The 21,489-nt window shown below is 47.4% G+C and overlaps 1 protein-coding gene across 5 annotated transcripts in view; it reads right to left on the bottom strand.

Moving 5' to 3' along the window:
- Window positions 1-21,489, bottom strand: part of wdr27 (WD repeat domain 27) — a 60,606-nt gene that overhangs the window by 8,992 nt on the left and 30,125 nt on the right. For 3 of the 5 annotated variants that reach the window (XM_084709095.1, XM_084709096.1, XM_084709097.1), the window contains exons 18-23: window positions 21,253-21,386; window positions 20,188-20,285; window positions 18,382-18,503; window positions 16,339-16,436; window positions 15,129-15,231; window positions 8,993-9,091 (exon numbers count right to left, since the gene is read on the bottom strand). In XM_084709095.1, coding sequence (XP_084565221.1) covers window positions 8,993-9,091; window positions 15,129-15,231; window positions 16,339-16,436; window positions 18,382-18,503; window positions 20,188-20,285; window positions 21,253-21,386 — 654 coding nt within the window. Of the gene's footprint in view, window positions 1-8,992; window positions 9,092-15,128; window positions 15,232-16,338; window positions 16,437-17,829; window positions 18,284-18,381; window positions 18,504-20,187; window positions 20,286-21,252; window positions 21,387-21,489 lie in introns of those variants that run through there. The other 2 variants (XR_014768804.1, XM_084709098.1) reach the window with 2 other exon arrangements.

Below are 21,489 nucleotides of genomic sequence, written 5' to 3'. Positions count from 1 at the left end.
TGGTACGCCCAGATTCTGGTTTTCTGTAGTTGTTCCCCAATACGAGACCCTCCAGACCCAACTTCCCGACCAAATTTTTTTGTGGACGGAGAGAAGTTGGGCTGGCAGCCAGGCTAAATGAATTATGCAATATGAGTAGGCTAAATGCTTGAAAATATCACTAGAAGGGAAAACGGACCCACCTGCAACCGACACAAGCAAGCACACCCTACAATTTCCCCAGAAACAATTTCCCCAGAAATTGTACCCTCTCTAGTTTCAAGTTGTTATTGTCAGGTGTACAGAACAACACAAGGTCAGACTGAGCACTGACATTTTTGGAACAAGACAACGCACGCAACCTGGCATGACATAAAATGACATATAAGTACTAAGAACATAGATTACATCTATGATAAGCGCAAATAAAATAAGATAAAATAAAATAATAATAATAAACATCCTAATATACAAAATATACAATAATGCAATCAGTTAGCCAGAGCAGGCTCCATGCTGGTGTCCATAAGCTTATCAAGCTATATGCTGGCAAAATACTGCCTGATAGCATACGGGAGTACCACAAATCTTACAGTCTGTTTGAATGATACTCGAGCTGTTCTGGAGCCCTCTGACTACTGTGTGTGTGTGTGTGTGTGTGTGTGTGTGTGTGTGTGTGTGTGTGTGTGTGTGTGTGTGTGTGTGTGAGAGTGTGTCAGCAGAAACATCTCAACCAGAACACCTGTCTTCTCATCCACAAAAGCTTGATCGCTGTATTCCTGCTGTGCTCGTCCAGCAGGTCCTGTGGACAGAAGGTCCTCACAGTCACCTCCATGTCCTGCACCTTGTCACCACCATGTCCTGCTCACAGTCACCTCCATGTCCTGCACCTTATTACCACCATGTCCTCCTCTCAGTCACCTCCATGTCCTGCACCTTGTCACCACCATGTCCTCCTCTCAGTCACCTCCATGTCCTGCACCTTGTCACCTCCATGTCTTGCACCTTGTCACCTCCATGTCCTGCACCTTGTCACCACCATCGATTTGTCGGCCTGCCAATCCAACAGCGCCACAAGGCTGCTGGCTGGGAGGCCAGGGGCGGCGGAGACACAACCGCCAGGTCGCACATTTGGTACACTACCAGCCAAAGAAAGAAATACTGGAATTTAACACAAAATCCAGGTGTCTAGAAAAACAAAGGAATTACGAAGACCTCTTTGAGAAAACGGTGGATTGAGAACATGTGCTTTGTTGTAGGAAAACATGTTCTGTTCTCTGTGTTTAGAGGGTTTCTCAGGTCCAGATGGTTCGTCTGACAGCTCATGGACATAAACACTAGCTTTAAAATATTAAATCACCCAGAGTCAAAGATGAATACCTTCGACGCAATAAGAATCGAAGTGGATGTCCAAAGTGATTGAATGGGAGCATTCCTCTTGTGGAATGTGTTCCACCTCACAGAACTGATAGAAGCCTTTTATCAGGACATCACAGAAACTCCTCGGAACAGTTAATACCCCAAACATCCTGGATATTTGGACATTGCCCAACAGTAAAATGCATAAGGAGGTCGGCATAGCTCAAAAGGTGAGCATTTGACTGCAGACCCAGAGGTTGAAGGTACTTGAAAAAAAGCTGATAAAAGTGTTGGCTGAATTAAAACAATGACAGCCTGGTAGGTCTGACAGCACAAGCCTACAGCTCTCCCCAAACAAAAACATTGTACTAAAAGTGTATAAACACAAACATACTTAGATATAATTAAGTTGGCGTTAAGCATGTGAATATACCAAATATATACATTTTAAGTACACTTCCAATTGTATAGAAATACAAATAATGAAAATGTATTTCTTAAAATCAGACTAAGATTAAGTCATTTAACTATAGAGTCAGGGATCTGTGTGTGTGTGTGTGTGTGTGTGTGTGTGGGGGTGAGACTGTGGCTCAATCATCTTGAGAACTGGGGAGTACTGGGCCTGTATGGACTGGACATCAGAGCCCAAGAATATGCAGTGTGGTGTGTGACGTTGTGTGGACCAGTGGTTCATGACAAACAAGCCTGACAAAGACAAGTGTACGACACCATGTGGAGCAGCACTAAAACCACAGAGCCACAAATCTGCCAAGAAATATACACAAGTGCACCACCAACGGGCACAGCAGTGAGTTTCACACATTTAAGAGCCCATGTTGCTGCTGGGGTCGGCTGTAAGGCTCTGCCCAGGGCGGAGCTCCCAGCTCAGTTCCCCAGCAGGCCTCCAGCCCACAGGGAACTGTCCAACCACTCACAGAGCAAACAGCAGCCAAGTGACACAGCTACAATGGGTTGTGCAACACTTTCCACCCAGTTCAGGAAATTGCTCCTACTTGCTACATACAGAGACGTGCACACACCATAAAGGAACAGCATTTCCAAACTTCCAGGGCTTTGAAGTCACAAGGACATTTAGGGTCACTGCAGTAGCCTCTTCCTATGTAAACCAAAATTCACACTATTTACAGTTAAAGTATGTTACTTTACTGTAACCTCTTGTTTGTAAACATTCCGGATGCACGCGCAATGTGGCTGCAGAAAACCGGTAAAGGGTAGCATTTTAAATGGCAAAAGGACCACACGGATACTACAAATAGTTAGATTTGTAAGATCTAAAAGGTCGAGGACGACAGCCTATAAGAGAGAAAGCGATTACCCATTGATCTGTCGCATCAGCATTTTGATTCGGGTCACAAAAGTCTTGAAATTTGAGTGAGAATGTCGCCCGGTGCAGAACGCATAGTGGAGAGGCAACCATGTCTTCACGTCATGTGACATGTCACAAAGTTCATAATTTACCGTTTTACAGTGAATTCTACATCTAAAAAGTCGAGCAGGGAAGCTTTCAAGAGATATGGGAATTCTGCTTTTAGCCAGCTGGTCCGATTATTTTTCTGATTTGTTTAAACTGGCAATCTGAGTGAGACTGCGTCTCCGTTACACTGTTTTGACGTTAGCCTCAGTCAGACTCGCTCACTGGCAGTGTGCACAATGTTGTATTTCACTCCATACTATACCAGAAACGTCAGGGAGGACTGCCTAATGTAAATACGAGCCTGATGAAGATAGCCAGCATCTTGGATTTCTTTAACCAAGCCCGTTTCATTCGTCATTTGCCTGAGAAAGCGACCTCCGCTAGCCAGGCTAGTTTTGCCCGATCACTTGGTCAGACTATTTAAGGGTATCGGGGTCAAGTGACTTTTGTGCATAGACAAGTGAACATAAATGTATTTGTCCAAAGGCCAAGAGCCTCAAAAAGTTAATATCAAGCCCTGCAATCCAGTGGCCAGAGATATATGATGACCTGATCAACACTCCAAGTGTAATAGACCATGGAGAAGTTCGTCTTTTGCAACCGACATGCGCAGTTGAGCCTGCTTGACAGTTGGGTGACTGTGACGTAGGGTGATAATTGGTCTATTAACTGTCAAAAAAGATTTGAGCACAATGATGTTGGTGCTCCAGTTTGCATCTGGTGGAAGCCTGTCAGAACAGGGCCAGACAGGACAGAACCAGCACTAGGAGAGAGCCAGGACCAGGACCGCTGGGCAGGGCAGGGCAGGCTTGCTCAAACTAATGAAAAGTTATAACTTTGCAGGGACCACAACAGATACCTGCAACAAATCACACTTCCCACATTCAGCCTCCTTATCTGAGTGTGTTATTGGTGAGGGACCAGGCCCAGGACCAACCCAGGACTAGCTCAGGACCAGGACCAGGACCAGGACCAGGACCAAGGCCAAGGCCAAGGCCAAGGCCAAGGCCAAGGCCAAGGCCAAGGCCAGGGCCAGGGCCAGGGCCAGGGCCAGGGCCAGGGCCAGGGCCAGGGCCAGGGCCAGGGCCAGGACCAGGACCAGGGCCAGGACCAGGGCTAGGGCTAGGGCTAGGGCTAGGACCAGGACCGAGGGCCAGGACCAGGACCGAGGGCCAGGACCAGGGCCAGGACCAGGGCTAGGACCAGGACCAGGGCTAGGACCAGGACCGAGGGCCAGGACCAGGAGCAGGGCCAGGGGCAGGACCAGGGCTAGGACCAGGACCAGGGCTAGGACCAGGACCGAGGGCCAGGAACAGGGCCAGGACCAGGAGCAGGACCGAGGGCCAGGAGCAGGAGCAGGGCCAGGGGCAGGGGCAGGGCCAGGGGCAGGACCAGGCCCAGGACCAGGCTCCCATCCAGGACCTGGAGACGAGGCCTGTGTGATTATTTGGGTTGTTCGCCAGCAGTCGCTAGGGCACTCAGAGGGTCTTTATCTAGTTGACAGCCTGCTTCCTGCTGCAGGACACCAGCCCCCAGGCCTCCACCAGCCCTCCCCCAGCCCCCAGGCCTCCCCCAGCCCTCCCCCAGCCCCAGCCCTCCCCCAGCCCTCCCTAGCCCCCAGGCCTCCCCTAGCCCCCAGGCCTCCCTATCCAGGAGGGAGGGGTTGCGATAAAAGGAGAGAGAGGAGAGGATGGAAGAGAGGATAGGAGAGTGAGGAGAGCAGAGATTTCTTCCTCAGTTATTCTGTATTCTACTGAAAACACATTTGTTCCAAGATTCCTCTAGAACGTAATGCGCTCTAAAAAGACCACTAAGTCTGATCATTCATCAACCATGACATTCATCTTCATCATCCTCCTCCTCCTTTGTGCTTCTGTGACCCTCCTCTTCCTCCTGACGGTTTGCTAATGGCTTTAACATCCCCAAAGTTACCTAAACTCCCACAATAACAGGCTTCTAAATTACCAGAAAAAAATCCCTGCATAAAACACATCTGAGCCAAACTCCTATCTGACTGTTTATCATGTCGCTTTGGAACATATTACAATGTTCTAATGTCTACTCCAGACATCAGGACCTCCTATCCTAGACATAAATCATCCTGTCTTTGAACATTGTCACAACAACATGGGGTTTGTGAGAGGGGAGGTGAGGGGGCAACAGAGACTTTCTGAGGTCAGAGGGACCAGAAGGTAAACATCCAGAGAGAGAACTGTACACCAGTCAGTCAACAGCTGCCCAGGGACAACATGGTTGAAACTGATGGTTGAATTCAGAACGTTAACAGAAGGAAAGGTAGAGCCAGGAAGGGAGGAGAAGAGAGGAGGAGAGGTCAATAGAGGAGAGGACAGGAGAGTGGAGGAGAGGTGATGAGAGATGAGGAGGCTGGAGGAGAGTGGAAGATATGGGGAGAGCAGGGCAGGGGTGAGATGGAAAAAGGAGGATGGGAGAGAAGAGAGGACTACTGCTCTAGTTTGAGTCGTCATAAAGAACGTGGTGCAGATGGATGATGTAGGTAGGAGAGGTTTGGCAGGAGCTGCAGCTGTGTGTGAGGGGAAGCCTCAGAGCCACAGCCTGACGCCACGTCAAGTCATTAAAAGCTTGCTGCTCTGCCGTGTCAGGAGGAATAGTAACACTAGCGTCAAGGGTCAGCAAGACAAGGAGAGACTTTATTTCCAGGATCACTTAGTTAGTGCTTTGTCTCCTTCTGCCTCAAGCAGGAAAACAGCTGACACAATCCTGCTAGCCTTCCTACTAGCCTTGATGCAATTCTTCTTGATAGCCTTTCTGATAGCCTTCCTGCTAGCCTCCATGCATGATGCCTTGATGCTAGTCTTCCTGCTAACTTTACATTTACATTTAGTCATTTAGCACACACTCTTATCCAGAGCGACTTACAGTAAATACAGTCAGGTGGCTGAGCGGGTAGAGCATCGGGCTAGTAATATGAAGGTTGCTAGTTTGATTCCCGGACATTCTCCCCGAGGCAAATTAGGGTGAAGTGCCTTGCTCAAGGACACAACGTCATGTGCACTGGCCGAATCGAACTGGCAACCTTCATATTACTAACCCGATGCCCTACCCACTCAGCCACCTGACTCCCTTTAATGCTAGCCTTCTTGCTTGCTTGTATCCTGGCAGCGGTGTGGACTACATGAATTGGTGAAAACCTCACAAACTACCAATCTAATCGCTAAAGGTGTTGTAGAAGTAATGGTGTTCTAAATGACTGAAGTGGTTTTAGAAGTAATAAAGATGTTCTAGAATCTAGATGATTGAAGATGTTCTAGAATGACTCATACTTTTTAGGACCATCTTAAGTCTCAACATACTAAGTCGCTTTTAACTACTGCACCTCAGCTACCTAGGATGGACATCCAATTCCCCTAGGGACGGGTCAAGTCATGATTTAGGGAAGTAAACTAGAGGAATGCATTTCCTTTTCTTTCCATACATTTACATGTATATTTCATTTATCCTTGTCTATATAAAGGCTTCAAAGCTTGAGTGGAAGTTAACAATCTATAAATGTTCTATTTCAGTCTAACAGCGACCCCCGCCCTCCATCTGGAAAACCCAGGCCAGCAAGCCGTATGGCCGGGGCTGTAGAACAACTGCTATCAATACTGTGACGAGCAGATGTGTGCTTAGAGAACTTGACTGTTGCTGTTCCTGAACACATCCCAGGAGCATGTCTGGGCTGCCGCTCTGCAGGCCTGGAAGCATGGAGCGTGATGGGATAACCAGGGGCTGGCCTGGGGCACTGCTGTAGTGTGATGTTACCTCAGGTACCTCAACACTGCATTGATGACGTCGTCCCCAAGAAGGTTGTCCGGTCTTTCCCCAATCAGTAGCCCTGGGTGGATGCTGCGATCCGGGCCAACCTGAGAGCGTGGTCTGTCTCCTTTAACTCTGGGGACCCTGATCAGTACAGGAAGGCCAGATACGACCCTCTGAAGGCCATCAAAGCAGCGAAAAGGGCTTACAGGACCAAGGTGGAGTCCAGCTACCATGGCTCTGACCCCAGGCGCTTGTGGAATGGACTTAAAGCCATTACAGACTACAAAGTGAGAGACTACAATGTGTTGATACCCTGATATCATGGTGTCAGGACAATAACCTCTCTCTCAACGCCAGCAAGACTAAGGGAATGATTGTGGACTATAGGAGGCGGCAGGAGGAGGATCATGCACCCCTATACATCAACGGATCCAAAGTGGAAAATGTCAGCTGCTTCAAGTTCCTCTGGGTGAACATCAGCAACGACCTCACCTGGTCTGTTCACACGGACAAGGTGGTCAAAGCGGCCCGTAAACACCTCTTCTTCTTGAGGAGACTGAAGAAGTTTGGCATGGACTCAGTCATCCTCACTAACTTTTACAGATGCACTATAGAGAGCATACTGACTGGTCGTATTACAGTGTGGTATGGGAGCTGCACAGACAGGGGCCACAAGGCCCTATGTACTGTGGTCCGTTCTGCTGAGTTCACCATTGGCAGGATGCTCCCTGCTGTACAGGACACCTACCACACACGGTGTCTCAGGAAAGCTGGCAGGATTCTAAGAAACTGTTACCACCCATCATTCAGTCTTTTTACACGTTGCCTTCTGGCAGGCGATACCGTAGCATTCGGTCGCGCACACGCAGACTGGACAATAATTTCTATCCTAGGGCCATCAGGCTTCTGAATGAACATTGATATGGACACTGATACACTTCTCACTAGTCACTTTACACACTGTCACTTTCAGCTACTGGTTGCACTATCAGCAATATTGCACTAATTGTACCCTACTTGTCTTTAGGTTGGTATAGGTTATAAGGTTAGTATAGGATATTATGTGTATTATAGGTTTAGTATACTGTATTGTTTTTTATGTTGTATATTTAGGAGTTTATTATATTATTTGTTAGCTTATCATAGGTGTAACCTATGTTCTGAGTACTTATATGTCATGTTATGCCAGGTTGCTTAGCGTTGTCTTTTCCAAAGAATGTCAGTGCCCAGTCTGACCCTGTGTTGTTCTGTACATCTGACAATAAAATACTTGAACTTGAGGTGTATGTGATGTTACCTCAGGTGTAGTTTGATGTCACCTCAGGTGTAGTGTGATGTTACCTCAGGTGTAGTGTGATGTCACCTAAGGTGTAGTGTGATGTCACCTCAGTTGTAGTGTGTTACTTTAGGTGTAGTGTGTTACCTCAGGTGTAGTGTGTTACTTCTGGTGTAGTGTGTTACTTCAGGTGTAGTGTGATGTTACCTCAGGTGTAGTGTGATGTTACCTCAGGTGTAGTTTGATGTCACCTCAGGTGTAGTTTGATGTCACCTCAGGTGTAGTGTGATGTTACCTCAGGTGTAGTTTGATGTCACCTCAGGTGTAGTGTGATGTTACCTCAGGTGTAGTGTGATGTTACCTCAGGTGTAGTGTGATGTCACCTCAGGTGTAGTGTGATGTTACCTCAGGTGTAGTTTGATGTCACCTCAGGTGTAGTTTGATGTCACCTCAGGTGTAGTGTGATGTTACCTCAGGTGTAGTTTGATGTCACCTCAGGTGTAGTGTGATGTCACCTCAGGTGTAGTGTGATGTCACCTCAGGTGTAGTGTGATGTCACTTCAGGTGTAGTGTGATGTCACCTCAGGTGTAGTGTGATGTCACCTCAGTTGTAGTGTGTTACTTTAGGTGTAGTGTGTTACCTCAGGTGTAGTGTGTTACTTCTGGTGTAGTGTGTTACTTCAGGTGTAGTGTGATGTTACCTCAGGTGTAGTGTGATGTCACCTCAGGTGTAGTGTGATGTTACCTCAGGTGTAGTGTGATGTTACTTCAGGTGTAGTGTGATGTTACCTCAGGTGTAGTGTGATGTTACCTCAGGTGTAGTGTGATGTCACCTCAGGTGTAGTGTGATGTTACCTCAGGTGTAGTGTGATGTTACCTCAGGTGTAGTGTGATGTCACCTCAGGTGTAGTGTGATGTTACCTCAGGTGTAGTGTGATGTTACCTCAGGTGTAGTGTGATGTTACCTCAGGTGTAGTGTGATGTTACCTCAGGTGTAGTGTGATGTTACCTTAGGTGTAGTGTGATGTTACCTCAGGTGTAGTGTGATGTTACCTCAGGTGTAGTGTGATGTTACCTCAGGTGTAGTGTGATGTTACCTCAGGTGTAGTGTGATGTTACCTCAGGTGTAGTGTGATGTTACCTCAGGTGTAGTGTGATGTTACCTCAGGTGTAGCAGGGTTGAAAGTAGCTGTGAGGACCACATCTGATTGCTTGTGCAGCTTGTGGAGGTAGGCGCTCTGACGAAGGTCATATACATAGGCCTGTCAGGACATACCAAGAATCAGAGTCATAAGAGTCAAGCAGAGCCAGATTCATTCACATGAGAGTCAGATTCATTCAGATACAACACAGAACAGCACTCTTTGTGCTAGAGCAGGATTCTACTGTGCTAGTGCAAGATTCTACTGTGTTAGAGCAGAATTAAACTGTGTTAGAGCAGGATTATATTGTGTTAGAGCGGCATTCTACTGTGTTAGAGCAAGATTCGACTGTGTTAGAGCAAGATTCTACTGTGTTAGAGCAGGATTCTATTGTGTTAGAGCAGGATTCGACTGTGCTAGAGCAGGATTCTATTGTGTTAGAGCAGAATTTTACTGTGTTACAGCAGCATTGTACTGTGCTAGAGCAAGATTCTACTGTGTTAGAGCAGCGTTCTAATGTGTTAGAGCAGCGTTCTACTGTGTTAGAGCAGCATTCTACTGTGTTAGAGCAGGATTCTACTGTGCTAGAGCAGGATTCTACTGTGTTAGAGCAGAATTATACTGTGCTAGAGCAGCATTCTACTATGTTAGAGCAGCATTCTACAGTCTTAGAGCAGGATTCTACTGTGTTAGAGCAGGATTCTACTGTGTTATAGCAGAATTCTACTGTCTTAGAGCATCATTCTACTGTGCTATAGCAGGAGTCTACTGTACTCGAGCAACATTTCCCCCCGTCTGCCCTATAAACAAACAAACTGTCACTGTGTGGAAAATATCACAGAACGAGATATGTTTTCAATTTTGGAAACCCTTCTAGCTTTGAGGAGGAAGAGAGGGTGAGAGGCTAAAGGAGAGAGAGAGGAGGGTGCACACAGATAAACCAGATGCTAGAATGTTTGTAACCAGACGGCGAGTCATCACATTCCTGCAGCTGCTTGTTATTAGGGTTCCCTGGAACGCCTGTGAGCATGCTCCCTGAAAGAGGCTTCCTGAACACGTCTAGCCACTGCACATCCACACCACCACACCAAACACATCTACTAGAGTCCTGATTATGGGGTTAAGGCTACTGCTAGGGTTGTTTTAGGGTTAAAGTCGGCCTTAAGGTTAAAGTTTGAGTTTGGGTTTTAGTTCAAATAAGGGTTAAAGTCTGGGTTCGGTTTAACAATTTCATATGACGATAGAGGGACTAACTGGTGTCACAAAGGTATAGTCAATTATAAATTCATTGGAGCTTTTAGAAATCTACCATACTGGTAGTATATGGTCTGAGTTAGTTTCTACAGGTTATGTTCTACAGATTAAGTTATATAGGTTAGGTTAGGTTCTACAGGTTAGGTTCTAGGCTGAGCAGATTAAAATAAACTTGGGAGTGTTTCCTTTTAGAAGATGGAAGTTCTTTTTTTCCATAATTGTCTTGTGAAATACTAAGACAAGTCCAAATGTCTCCGAGCCGCTGTCCCACTACCACACAACTGCTGCTTCCAGGAAACAACTGCTGCTTCCAGGAAACGCTGAAACGTCCTTGGAGACGCTCCCTGCTCTCATTCTCCAGGACTCTGAGTTTCTGAGATTAATATCAACCATCGGCATTCATATTTCAGCCTGCGCACCGCTCTCACTGAACACACACACACACGAGGAAACACACACCACCTATACATTTTGCTCTCACTGAACACACACACGGATGCATGTACACACACGTACAGACATGCGCACAGACACCAGGAGGAATGAGAGATAAAGGAGGGAGGAGCACCATGAGAGATCCCTGACGAGCAAGTTCACACTGTGGAGAAGATCAGTACTCTCTCTCTCTCTTTTTCTCCCCTCTCTCTCTCTATCCTCTTTCTTTCTCTCTATCCTCTCTCTCTTTCTCTCACCTTTCTTTCTCAGGCATGCAAACAGCTCAGGGGTAAAACAAGGTGAGAAGGATGCAGCGAACCCCTGGCCCTCTAGGGTGGTCCAGGGGCATGGTCCCCTTGAAGAATGTTTTAAGTGAAACACATCAATCCGGTGCACTTTGAGAGCAAAATTATCTATCTATGTAGAATCTGTGCTCTTGTAAACAATGTAATGTTCTTTTAACCTTAAACACATTTTTTGTATAGCATACAAAAAAAGAATGTCTCTGATAAGCTGTGAGGCATTGGGTTTGACAATTGGTTCCAGAGCCGGTTGTAAAGTAGCGAAGCAAAAGTAAAATGCTGTTGGCCACGGCCACAACTTCCCCGCCATCCCCCTCCCCCCCCCCCCAAAAAAAACAACTTGCTCATCGGATCTGTACGTATCACGTAGGTTACCCATTTTGCTTTCAAAAAGGTGAGTCCCTAAGGGTCCCTAAGGGAGACCTAAGGGTGAGTTTGCATGCTTGCTTTCTATCCTCTCTCTTTCAATCCTCTCTTTTTCTATCCTCTCTCTCTCTCTCTCTCTCTTTCACTCACTCTCTCTATCTTTCACTCACTCTCTCTCTTTCACTTTAACACGTTAAGCTCTTATCTGGATAGGAGAGCTTTCCAGTAAAAATGGAGAAAGAGATAGTTGAAAACAGAGACAGATAGTTACACTTTTATTTCCATGAATAATGATAATACAAAAGACAAACTCTCTCTCTCTCTCTCTCTCTCTCTCTCTCTCACACACATTCTATCCCCTCTCTCTCTCTCTCTCTCTCTCTCTCTCTCTCACACACTCACCATGGAGTTTAATGCAGACCTCTATGGGGCTGGGGACAGGAATCCTCAGTGCCCATGAGCTGCTTCAGGACCTGCTAAAGCTCAGGTCAGACCAGAGGGAGGCTGTAGAGGTGGAACTCACTCTCCATGAGCTCACTGCTGCAGTCCAGCAGCTGTTGGTGGGGAATTCCCCAGGGCTGGATGGCCTACCAGCTGAGATCTACACACACTTTTGGGGGCCTGACCTACTGGAGGTTTACCAGGAGGCTTTTGGGGAACACATACTACATTGCCTATTTCTCTTTCATGTTTGGACTACAATTTATTTTCAAAATGTTTGGCCAACAGGCTGAAGTTGGTGCTAGAGAGCATATTGCACAGAGACCAGTCCTACTGTGTTCCAGGAAGGTCACTAACGGATCACTAACGGCTAACATTTCTATAGAGGGATGTCATTGATTGCGCAAAGGTGGGGGGATATGATTTGGGTATTCTGTCAGTTGATCAAGAAAAAGAGTTTGACCGTGTTGGTCATTCATATCTATTTGAAGGGATGGATTATTGTGGGTTTGGGAATGTGTTCCAGTCATGGGTGTGGTTGTTGTATTGTGATGTCATGATGTTATGGTAAAGGTGGCGGGGGGGGGGGGGGGGGGTGAGCCAGCTAGTCCCAGTTAGGGATTAGGGAGGGGTGTCCACTGTCAGGCCAGGTGTATGCTCTGACCATAGAGACAATGCTATGCTGCTGTAAGATAGCCTGACGTTGTCATACTCATAATTCTAGTCAGAATATGAGTCTGAGAACTCTCCGTTGGGCTTTGACTATGGGGCATGTTTCAAACAAGCCTGGAAAACAAATGCCTCTTCGCTCAATTGGATAGACTTACAACCAATCAGAGCAACGTAATATGCTGTTTGTTCAAAACAAATTCAACTTAAGCGCTCTTTAGTGACGTGGGTGATTACGTTACTGTTGATCATCTGTCCATTATCGTATAAAGCCCGCCCTGGCAATTTGATTGGTACGCCCAGATTCTGGTTTTCTGTAGTTGTTTCCCAATACGAGACCCTCCAGACCCAACTTCCCGACCACATTTTTTTGTGGACGGAGAGAAGTTGGGCTGGCAGCCAGGCTAGCTGTAAGAGGCACTGTTGGAGGTCTTCTCAGTGGACTTTAGTTTCAGCACCAAACTCATCCCTGATAGGATGCTGGCACACCCTGTATAAGCCTCCCACAGGGAAGCGCACAGCTGATCTGCAGTGGAGGATTATCCACTGGAGCCATCGCACGTGGCACACCTGGATCCTACGGTTGGGATGTCTGGTCTGACACAGACCATGACTCAGGCATATCTTTTATTTAACCTTTTATTTTTTGTTTGAATAGGAGTAAGTACGATTTTTTTATGACTGTTTGGTGTAACTGTTGGCTAGATGGCAATTTTGACTGCCCAATAAAGATTTCTTCAGTCAAAGTCTCTCTCTTTCTATCCTCTCTCTCTCCCCCCCTCTCTCACTCTCACTCCTTTCTCTCTCAGGATAGAGAAAGAGCTATAGAGGAGAGAAACAGATATTTGTACAAAGAGGAGAGAGAGAGGAGAGAGGGAGAGGAGAGAGAGCTACAGAGAGGAAATAAACAGAGGTACAAAGAGGAGAGAGAGAGGAGAGAGGTAGGCCAGACAGATGAAAGCATTACCAGTTTAAGTAAACATCACAGAGATACTAGCAGGACGACAGCTCCCTCCTACTGGCCTCCTGCAGGTCCCTGGGTTCAGAACGAGACATCCACATCTGCACCAGATCCAGTCTATAACTTATCCACATCTGCACCAGATCCAGTCTATAACTTATCCACATCTACACCAGATCCAGTCTAGAACTTATCCACATCTGCACCAGATCCAGTCTAGAACTTATCCACATCTACACCAGAGACAGTGTATAACTTATCCACATCTGCACCAGATCCAGTCTAGAACTTATCCACATCTGCACCAGAGCCAGTGTATAACTTCCTGTAACTACGTTCCGTACTACTCGACTGTCTTACAGTAACTGTGTTCCACAGTATTCTACTCTTGCAGTAATTGTGTTACTGTGTATTCCAATAGATCATGTTTGCAGGCTTGCTCACAGGGTGTTGCTCTACTTACTATATGCACTATTTGTATGTCACAGTGGATCCAAAAAATGAATATGTTATATTTATAAGGAATTCAAATGCTTCTCATAGATTTGACTGTTACAGACAGTTATGGGTGCAGATCCTCTACACTACTGGCTGGGTGTGAGAGCTCAAATGGAACAATATTTAGTCAGCTGCAGATTGGCTAGTTTAGCAGTTTTTATGTACATTTCCGGTCAATGTATACACACACATGCATCGCACACACTCTCTCTCTGTCCCTTACACACACACACACACACACACACACACACACACGTTATAAATGGTTCCTCAGGTATTTGAAGGATGTAGCAGAGAGCAGGGTGCGTCCAGGTATTCCTGGTCAGGTAGCAGAGGTCATAGATGGTAGACAACTCTACCTGTCTCACCTAGGTGACTAATCAATCAACCTGACCACCCTGCTCAACAACACTGACCCCCTGGCCCCTGCACACCTGAGGTCAGACCCTGGCCGGGGGCTGGGGGCCGGGGGCTGGGGGTGTCACACTGTGTCCTGAGACCTGTGGAGCAGTGGGATGTCTTTTCTAATACTATGCCGTTATGGACAGTTTCACACATGTACAATGCAGTGGAAGAGAGTTGGAAATGATCATTGGACCAACACAATCTCAACATTGTATTCTGATTGTTGATTGGTTAGGGAGGAGGTCACAGATCCCACCTTGAGGAGGACAGCAGGAGCCCACGCCCACCCCAGGGGTCACTGTTGAAGCATTTTAATATTAACTTCAAGAACGGATATTTTCCAAAGAAGAGAACACAATGATCTTATAAATGATACTGAGATTTGGTAATGGTTTATTTCCACCAATCAATCTCTTTGTTTCCCTCCCTATTGCCTCTCCAAACTGGAGGAGCACCTTCCTCTTCCTCCATGGAGCAGCCTCCTATGCTCTGGAGGACACACCATCTCTAGCTCTGCTAGCAGGCTAACGGCTAGCAAGTTAGCTGGCTAGTATGGTTAGCAGGGTTATTGCTTGGTTAAGGGTAACAGGGGTAGTCTGGTTAGTGGCAAATTGTTTAGCTTGATGATCAGGGTTAGTGCTGTACTGTTTAGCATGGTTAACAGGGTTAGGGCTAGCAAGGTTAGCATGTTTAGCATGGTTAACAGGGTTAGGGCTAGCAAGGTTAGCATGTTTAGCATGGTTAAAAGGGTTAGGGCTAGCAAGGTTAGCATGTTTAGCATGGTTAACAGGGTTAGGGCTGGCATGGCGTGGTTAAGGTTACTCACACAGCCGTCCTCGGAGCCGGAGCAGATGAAGCGTCCACAGGGGGAGAAGGCACATGTGCAGAGGTGGCAGCGGTTCAAGTGGTTACCATAGCGACGCACACACCTGATATGGAAAGCACAGATCATCACGCAACACTAACCCTAACCCCAACCCTACATAACTCTAATCCTAACCCCAAACCTTCCATAACCCTAATCCTAACTCCAACCAAACATAACCCTAATCCTAACCCCACACCTTCCATAACCCTAATCCTAACCCCACGGCCCATTCCTATGTGATGTGGTAAATCAGAACTGGAAGTCAAACATTTCCACCGGCCAGTGCACACAAAACAATCTGTCAGACATTCAGTCTGACTAATGACGGCAGGGAACCTCTAACATTTCATCTTGACGTTTTCCTGAAAAGGAGAGAGGGACAGAGACAGGCGGGGAATGTGAAAGAGAGAAGAGAGAGAGAGAGAGAGAGAGAGAGAGAGAGAGAGAGAGAGAGAGAGAGAGAGAGAGAGAGAGAGTTTGAGGGAGAGGTGGAGAGAGGGAGAGGTGGAGAGGTGGAGAGAGGGAGAGGTGGAGAGAGGGAGAGGTGGAGAGAGGGAGAGGTGGAGAGAGGGAGAAAGGTAGAGAGAGACTAAGAGAGAGACAGGGCTGAGAGCGAGACAAACAGAGGAAGAGAAAGAAAGATGAGACAGAGAGATGAGAGAGAGTACTAGTCAGAGAGTTTGCTTCCACAGCCAGCTGCAGCCCAAATGGATCATAGGAGAGAGCCAGTCCTCTGTCATCACTTACAGCTAGGAGGGAAGTCTAGGAGCTGGGATGGTCTAGGATCTGGGATGGTCTAGGAGCTAGGATGGTCTAGGAGCTAGGATGGTCTAGGAGCTAGGATGGTCTAGGATCTGGGATGGTCTAGGAGCTAGGATGGTCTAGGAGCTAGGATGGTCTAGGAGCTAGGATGGTCTAGGAGCTAGGATGGTCTAGGAGCTAGGATGGTCTAGGATCTGGGATGGTCTAGGAGCTAGGATGGTCTAGGAGCTAGGATGGTCTAGGAGCTAGGATGGTCTAGGAGCTAAGATGGTCTAGGAGCTAGGATGGTCTAGGAGCTAGGATGGTCTAGGAGCTAGGATGGTCTAGGAGCTAGGATGGTCTAGGAGCTAGGATGGTCTAGGAGCTAGGATGCTAAAGGGGGGAGGACAGGTGGGTGGGTTCTTACCTGAGAGAGCGCAGGTCCCACAGTTTCAGCCCATCTGTGACTGCACTGGTGAGGAACAGGTTGTAGGAGTCTGGAGTCTGACAGCTGAACATAGAGCCCTGTACACACACACACACACACACACGTGTAAACACACACACCACACACAAACACACACATGCACAGAATACACATTGTTACATTGAGATAGTGGTTCAGGCTAAAGAAAGAGAAAAGGAAAGAGAGAGAGGAAAAGAAAGTGTGAAAAGAGAGAGGGAGGGTGAGAGAAAAAGAGAGAGAGAGAGAGGTAGGAAGAAAGGGGGGTGGGGGAAAGAGATGGGGCTGAGAGAATGAGAGAAGGCCTAAAACCATTTTGGGAGCCAGTGTTTCTCTGATGGAATGGAAACTAATGTGTGGTTGTTTTCCAACCCTCCCTGTAGTTCCTACAGGAATCTCCTGCTTTCACTGTCTTTCACTCTCTCTCTCTCTCTCTCTCTCTCTCTCTCTCTCTCTCTCTCTCTCTCTCTCTCTCTCTCTCTCTTTCACTCACTCTCTCTATCTTTCACTCACTCTCTCTCTCTTTCACTTTAACACGTTAAGCTCTTATCTGGATAGGAGAGCTTTCCAGTAAAAATGGAGAAAGAGATAGTTGAAAACACAGACAGATAGTTACACTTTTATTACCATGAATAATGATAATACAAAAGACAATAATATAAATAAATAAAAGGTTTTTATTGTTTTACTTTATACACAAATTATTGTTGAATTATCTCGTAATGTACTGTGTGATGTTCCATTAGAATGTAAAATTGTGGACTATTAGTCTAAAAAAGTGTGTATCAATCTATATAAGTATGTATAAATTACTTAATGAGAAACTTAATTGAGAGAACCAGAGAGAGAGAGAGAGAGAGAGAGAGAGAGAGAGAGAGAGAGAGAGAGAGAGAGAGAGAGAGAGAGAGAGAGAGAGAGAGAGAGAGAGAGAGAGAGAGAGAGAGAGAGAGAGAGAGAGAGAGAGAGAGAGAGAGAGATATATCTGGCTCAGGACCCCAGAAATACCCTTTTGCTTTCCCAATTCTAAACCTCAGGACAGGTCAACATGAAGAAGGAAGAGGTGGAAGCAGTGAGGGGGAAGAGGGGGGGTAGTATGCATGCTGTTTCCAGGCAGAGTCAATCCCCTCTGATCCTCATGTATTAACACTCTGGGCTCCAGCCCCTCAGCCCCCCGCCCCCCCTCTGGAGAGGATATCCATCACCAAGACAACAGTCCCCCTCAAACATTGGACCCCCAAATCCACCAGACATCCAGGCCTCCCAATACAACAGGCTCTCCAGCCCCCAGGCCCCTCACATCCAAGAGGCCCTCTGGCCCCCCATCCAGACCTCCAGCCCCCAGGCCCCTCACATCCAAGAGGCCCTCTGGCCCCCCATCCAGACCTCCAGCCCCCAGGCCCCTCACATCCAAGAGGCCCTCTGGCCCCCCATTCAGACCCCCCTCACCTGCGCTCCTAAAGCAGGGACCCCACACTGACGCAACTTCACCACTGAGTCAACACATCACCTCCTGCCCACAATGCATTGCACACAAAGGCTGGCGTGAGGGTGGAGCAGTGCAGCAGGAGAGGGGCCGGGGTGGGAGACTGGCTCCCTGCTGGAGATGCCTCTCTGTGTTAATCCCAGCCACCAGGAGATGTTGACCCAGCTAATCCATCCTAATCCGGCCTAATCCATCCTAATCCCACCAACCCATGATGTGACGTGATGGGGCCAGCTGTTGCCAGGGCGACATGCAAGAAGGTAGGATTCTCTTCATGTCAACGTCAGGATGAATGGAGACAGTCCTCCCCAAACTATCTGTCTCCAAGCCACCACTTTCTCCATCAGATCACAGAACCTACCTACAGCTTCACAGTTCTGGATACTTTTACTGCTGGCAGGTTCATCCACATCACACCTGAAATAACTAGTCAAAATGGCGTCATCTGTAAGTTCTGCTTTAACTGATTCAGACTGACTTAACAGAGCTATAACGTAGATGCAACAGCCAGTACACAGGCTCACCTGGTTCTGTGTGACGTGGTGGGCAGCTCTGCTGTGGGCCTCAGGGACCTGTGCTGCCACTGTGTCCTGGTTCAGGTCCATCACCTGGAGCGAGCGGTCCGCCCCACACGCCAGGACCAGGTCTGACCACAGCTAAGGACCAACACCATGAGCTACACAGCAGATCACCTGGTCCTAGCATTCTCCAGCATACACCGCCACATCTACATGTGTTAGGGTTCACCTGTATAGGAGAATGTTAACCTCTAGGGAGAATAACCTGTGTGAATTAGAGTTAACCTGAGTGAATTAGGGATAACCTGAGTGAGTTAGGGTCAACCTGAGTGAGTTAGGGTCAACCTGAGTGAGTTAGGGTTAACCTGAGTGAGTTAGGGTTAACCTAAGTGAATTAGGGTCAACCTGAGTGAGTTAGGGTTAACCTGAGTGAGTTAGGGTTAACCTGAGTGAATTAGGGTTAACCTGAGTGAGTTAGGGTTAACCTGAGTGAGTTAGGGTTAACCTGTGTGAGTTAGGGTTAACCTAAGTGAATTAGGGTCAACCTGAGTGAGTTAGGGTTAACCTGAGTGAGTTAGGGTTAACCTGAGTGAATTAGGGTTAACCTGAGTGAATTAGGGTTAACCTGAGTGAGTTAGGGTTAACCTGTGTGAGTTACATTTACATGTTGTCATTTAGCAGACACTCTTATCCAGAGCGACTTACAGTAAGTACAGGGACATTCTCCCCGAGGCAAGTAGGATGAAGTGCCTTGCCCAAGGACACAACGTAATTTGGCACGGCCAAACCAACAACCTTTTGGTTAATAGCCCGACTCCTTAACCGCTCAGCCATCTGACCTCCGAGTTTGGGCTAACCTGAGTGAGTTAGGGCTAACCTGTGTAGAGGCCTTTCTTTACTGACAGCTTTTTACCTTCAGCACAGTTAGGAATAAGCCCAGACAGACACAGTGGAAACTCTTACCAACTATCTCATATCTACTTTCCATTGTGTCTCTGGCCAAGCAGCACAATGGTGTGGAATACCCGAGGAACAGACGCTCTTCCAAACATTGCTATAAATGGCCTTGTAGGTTGACTGGATTTATTAGATAATAAAAGCATAATGCATTTTTAACGAGGAGGGGTTGGAGCATTCCTGGGCTGTGGAAGCAGTACAGCACAGTGACTTGTAGCTGAGCCAGCCTGAAGGATAATAATGGCTGATAACACTGTTATCTTTACAACACTGTTCTGATCCATTTAAGATAAAGGAAATCGTTTTTTACTATAACCCTGACCTGGCCAGGTAAAGGTTCTAACCCAGGTGAGAGTTCTAACCCAGGTGAAGGTTCTAACCCAGGTGAAGGTTCTAACCCAGGTGAAGGTTCTAACCCAGGTGAGAGTTCCAACCCAGGTGAGAGTTCCAACCCAGGTGAAGGTTCTAAGCCAGGTGAAGGTTCTAAGCCAGGTGAGAGTTCCAACCCAGGTGAATGTTCTAAGCCAGGTGAAGGTTCTAAGCCAGGTGAGAGTTCCAACCCAGGTGAATGTTCTAAGCCAGGTGAAGGTTCTAACCCAGGTGAGAGTTCCAACCCAGGTGAAGGTTCTAAGCCAGGTGAGAGTTCCAACCCAGGTGAAGGTTCTAAGCCAGGTGAAGGTTCTAAGCCAGGTGAGAGTTCCAACCAAGGTGAATGTTCTAAGCCAGGTGAGAGTTCCAACCCAGGTGAAGGTTCTAAGCCAGGTGAAGGTTCTAAGCCAGGTGAAGGTTCTAAGCCAGGTGAAGGTTCTAAGCCAGGTGAAGGTTCTAAGCCAGGTGAAGGTTCAGGGAGGATACAGGAGTGGAAGCTGTTGACGGCAGACAGGGAGGTGATGTCTGTGGAGGCAGAGGTCTGGAGACGACACCCGAGCTGGACAGCACTCCTCTGGTGATACCTGAGGAACAGGAGACCATCACACACGCTGAGCACACACACACTGACCACACACACACACACACACACTGACCACACACACACACACACACACTGACCACACACACACACACACACACACACACACACACTGACCACACACACACACACACACACACTGACCACACACACACACACACACACACACACACACACACACACACACACACTGACCACACAGACACAGACACGCTGACCACACACACACTGACCACACAACACACACACACACACACACTGAGCACACACACACACACACACACACTGACCACACAGACACAGACACGCTGACCACACACACACTGACCACACAACACACACACACACACACACACACTGAGCACACACACACACACACACACACTGACCACACAACACACACACACACACACACTGACCACACACAAACACACACATTGGCCATACACACGCACTGGCATCTCTTGCACTCCGAGATCTAAATACTATTTAATAACAAAACCTGTTCTAAGAGGTAGAAGGGCTGTGTAGAGGTCAGTAGAACAACTGACTGCACATGGAGGGCTCAGGTCAGGTCCCCAGTGTATCTGACCCCTGAACCTTGAACTCTGAACAGTGAACCCTGACCCCTGAACCTTGAACTCTGGACCCTGAATGCTGAGCCTTGAACTCTGAACCCTGAACTCTGACCTTTGAACCTTGAACTCTGAACAGTGAACCCTGACCCCTGAACCTTGAACTCTGAACAGTGAACCCTGACCCCTGAACCTTGAACTCTGAACAGTGAACCCTGACCCCTGAACCTTGAACTCTGGACCCTGAATGCTGAGCCTTGAACTCTGAACCCTGAACTCTGACCTTTGAACCTTGAACTCTGAACAGTGAACCCTGAACTCTGAACCTTGAACTCTGGATCCTGAACTCTGAACCTTGAACTATGAGCCCTGAACCTTTTGATGGAGTCTCGGGAGTCGTCCAGGTGCAGCAGGTAGAGGAGCAAGGAGGGGCCAGACGCCACCAACAGGAAGCGGTCCAAGTAGTAGAACTGAGCAGCTCTGATTGGCTTAGGGAACCTGTCAGCCGCCTGCAGGACAATGAAGAACCAATCAACAAACTGAAGTAATCATCAAACCCTGCCCCAAATGACACCCAGAGCGATGCTGTCTGTCTGGGCAAGAAGAGGGTAG

Source organism: Hypomesus nipponensis, chromosome 11 (genome assembly GCF_054491055.1).
Source record: "Hypomesus nipponensis isolate SF chromosome 11, ASM5449105v1, whole genome shotgun sequence".
Taxonomy (NCBI): domain Eukaryota; kingdom Metazoa; phylum Chordata; class Actinopteri; order Osmeriformes; family Osmeridae; genus Hypomesus; species Hypomesus nipponensis.
This window is presented reverse-complemented; position numbering and strand designations above follow the sequence as displayed.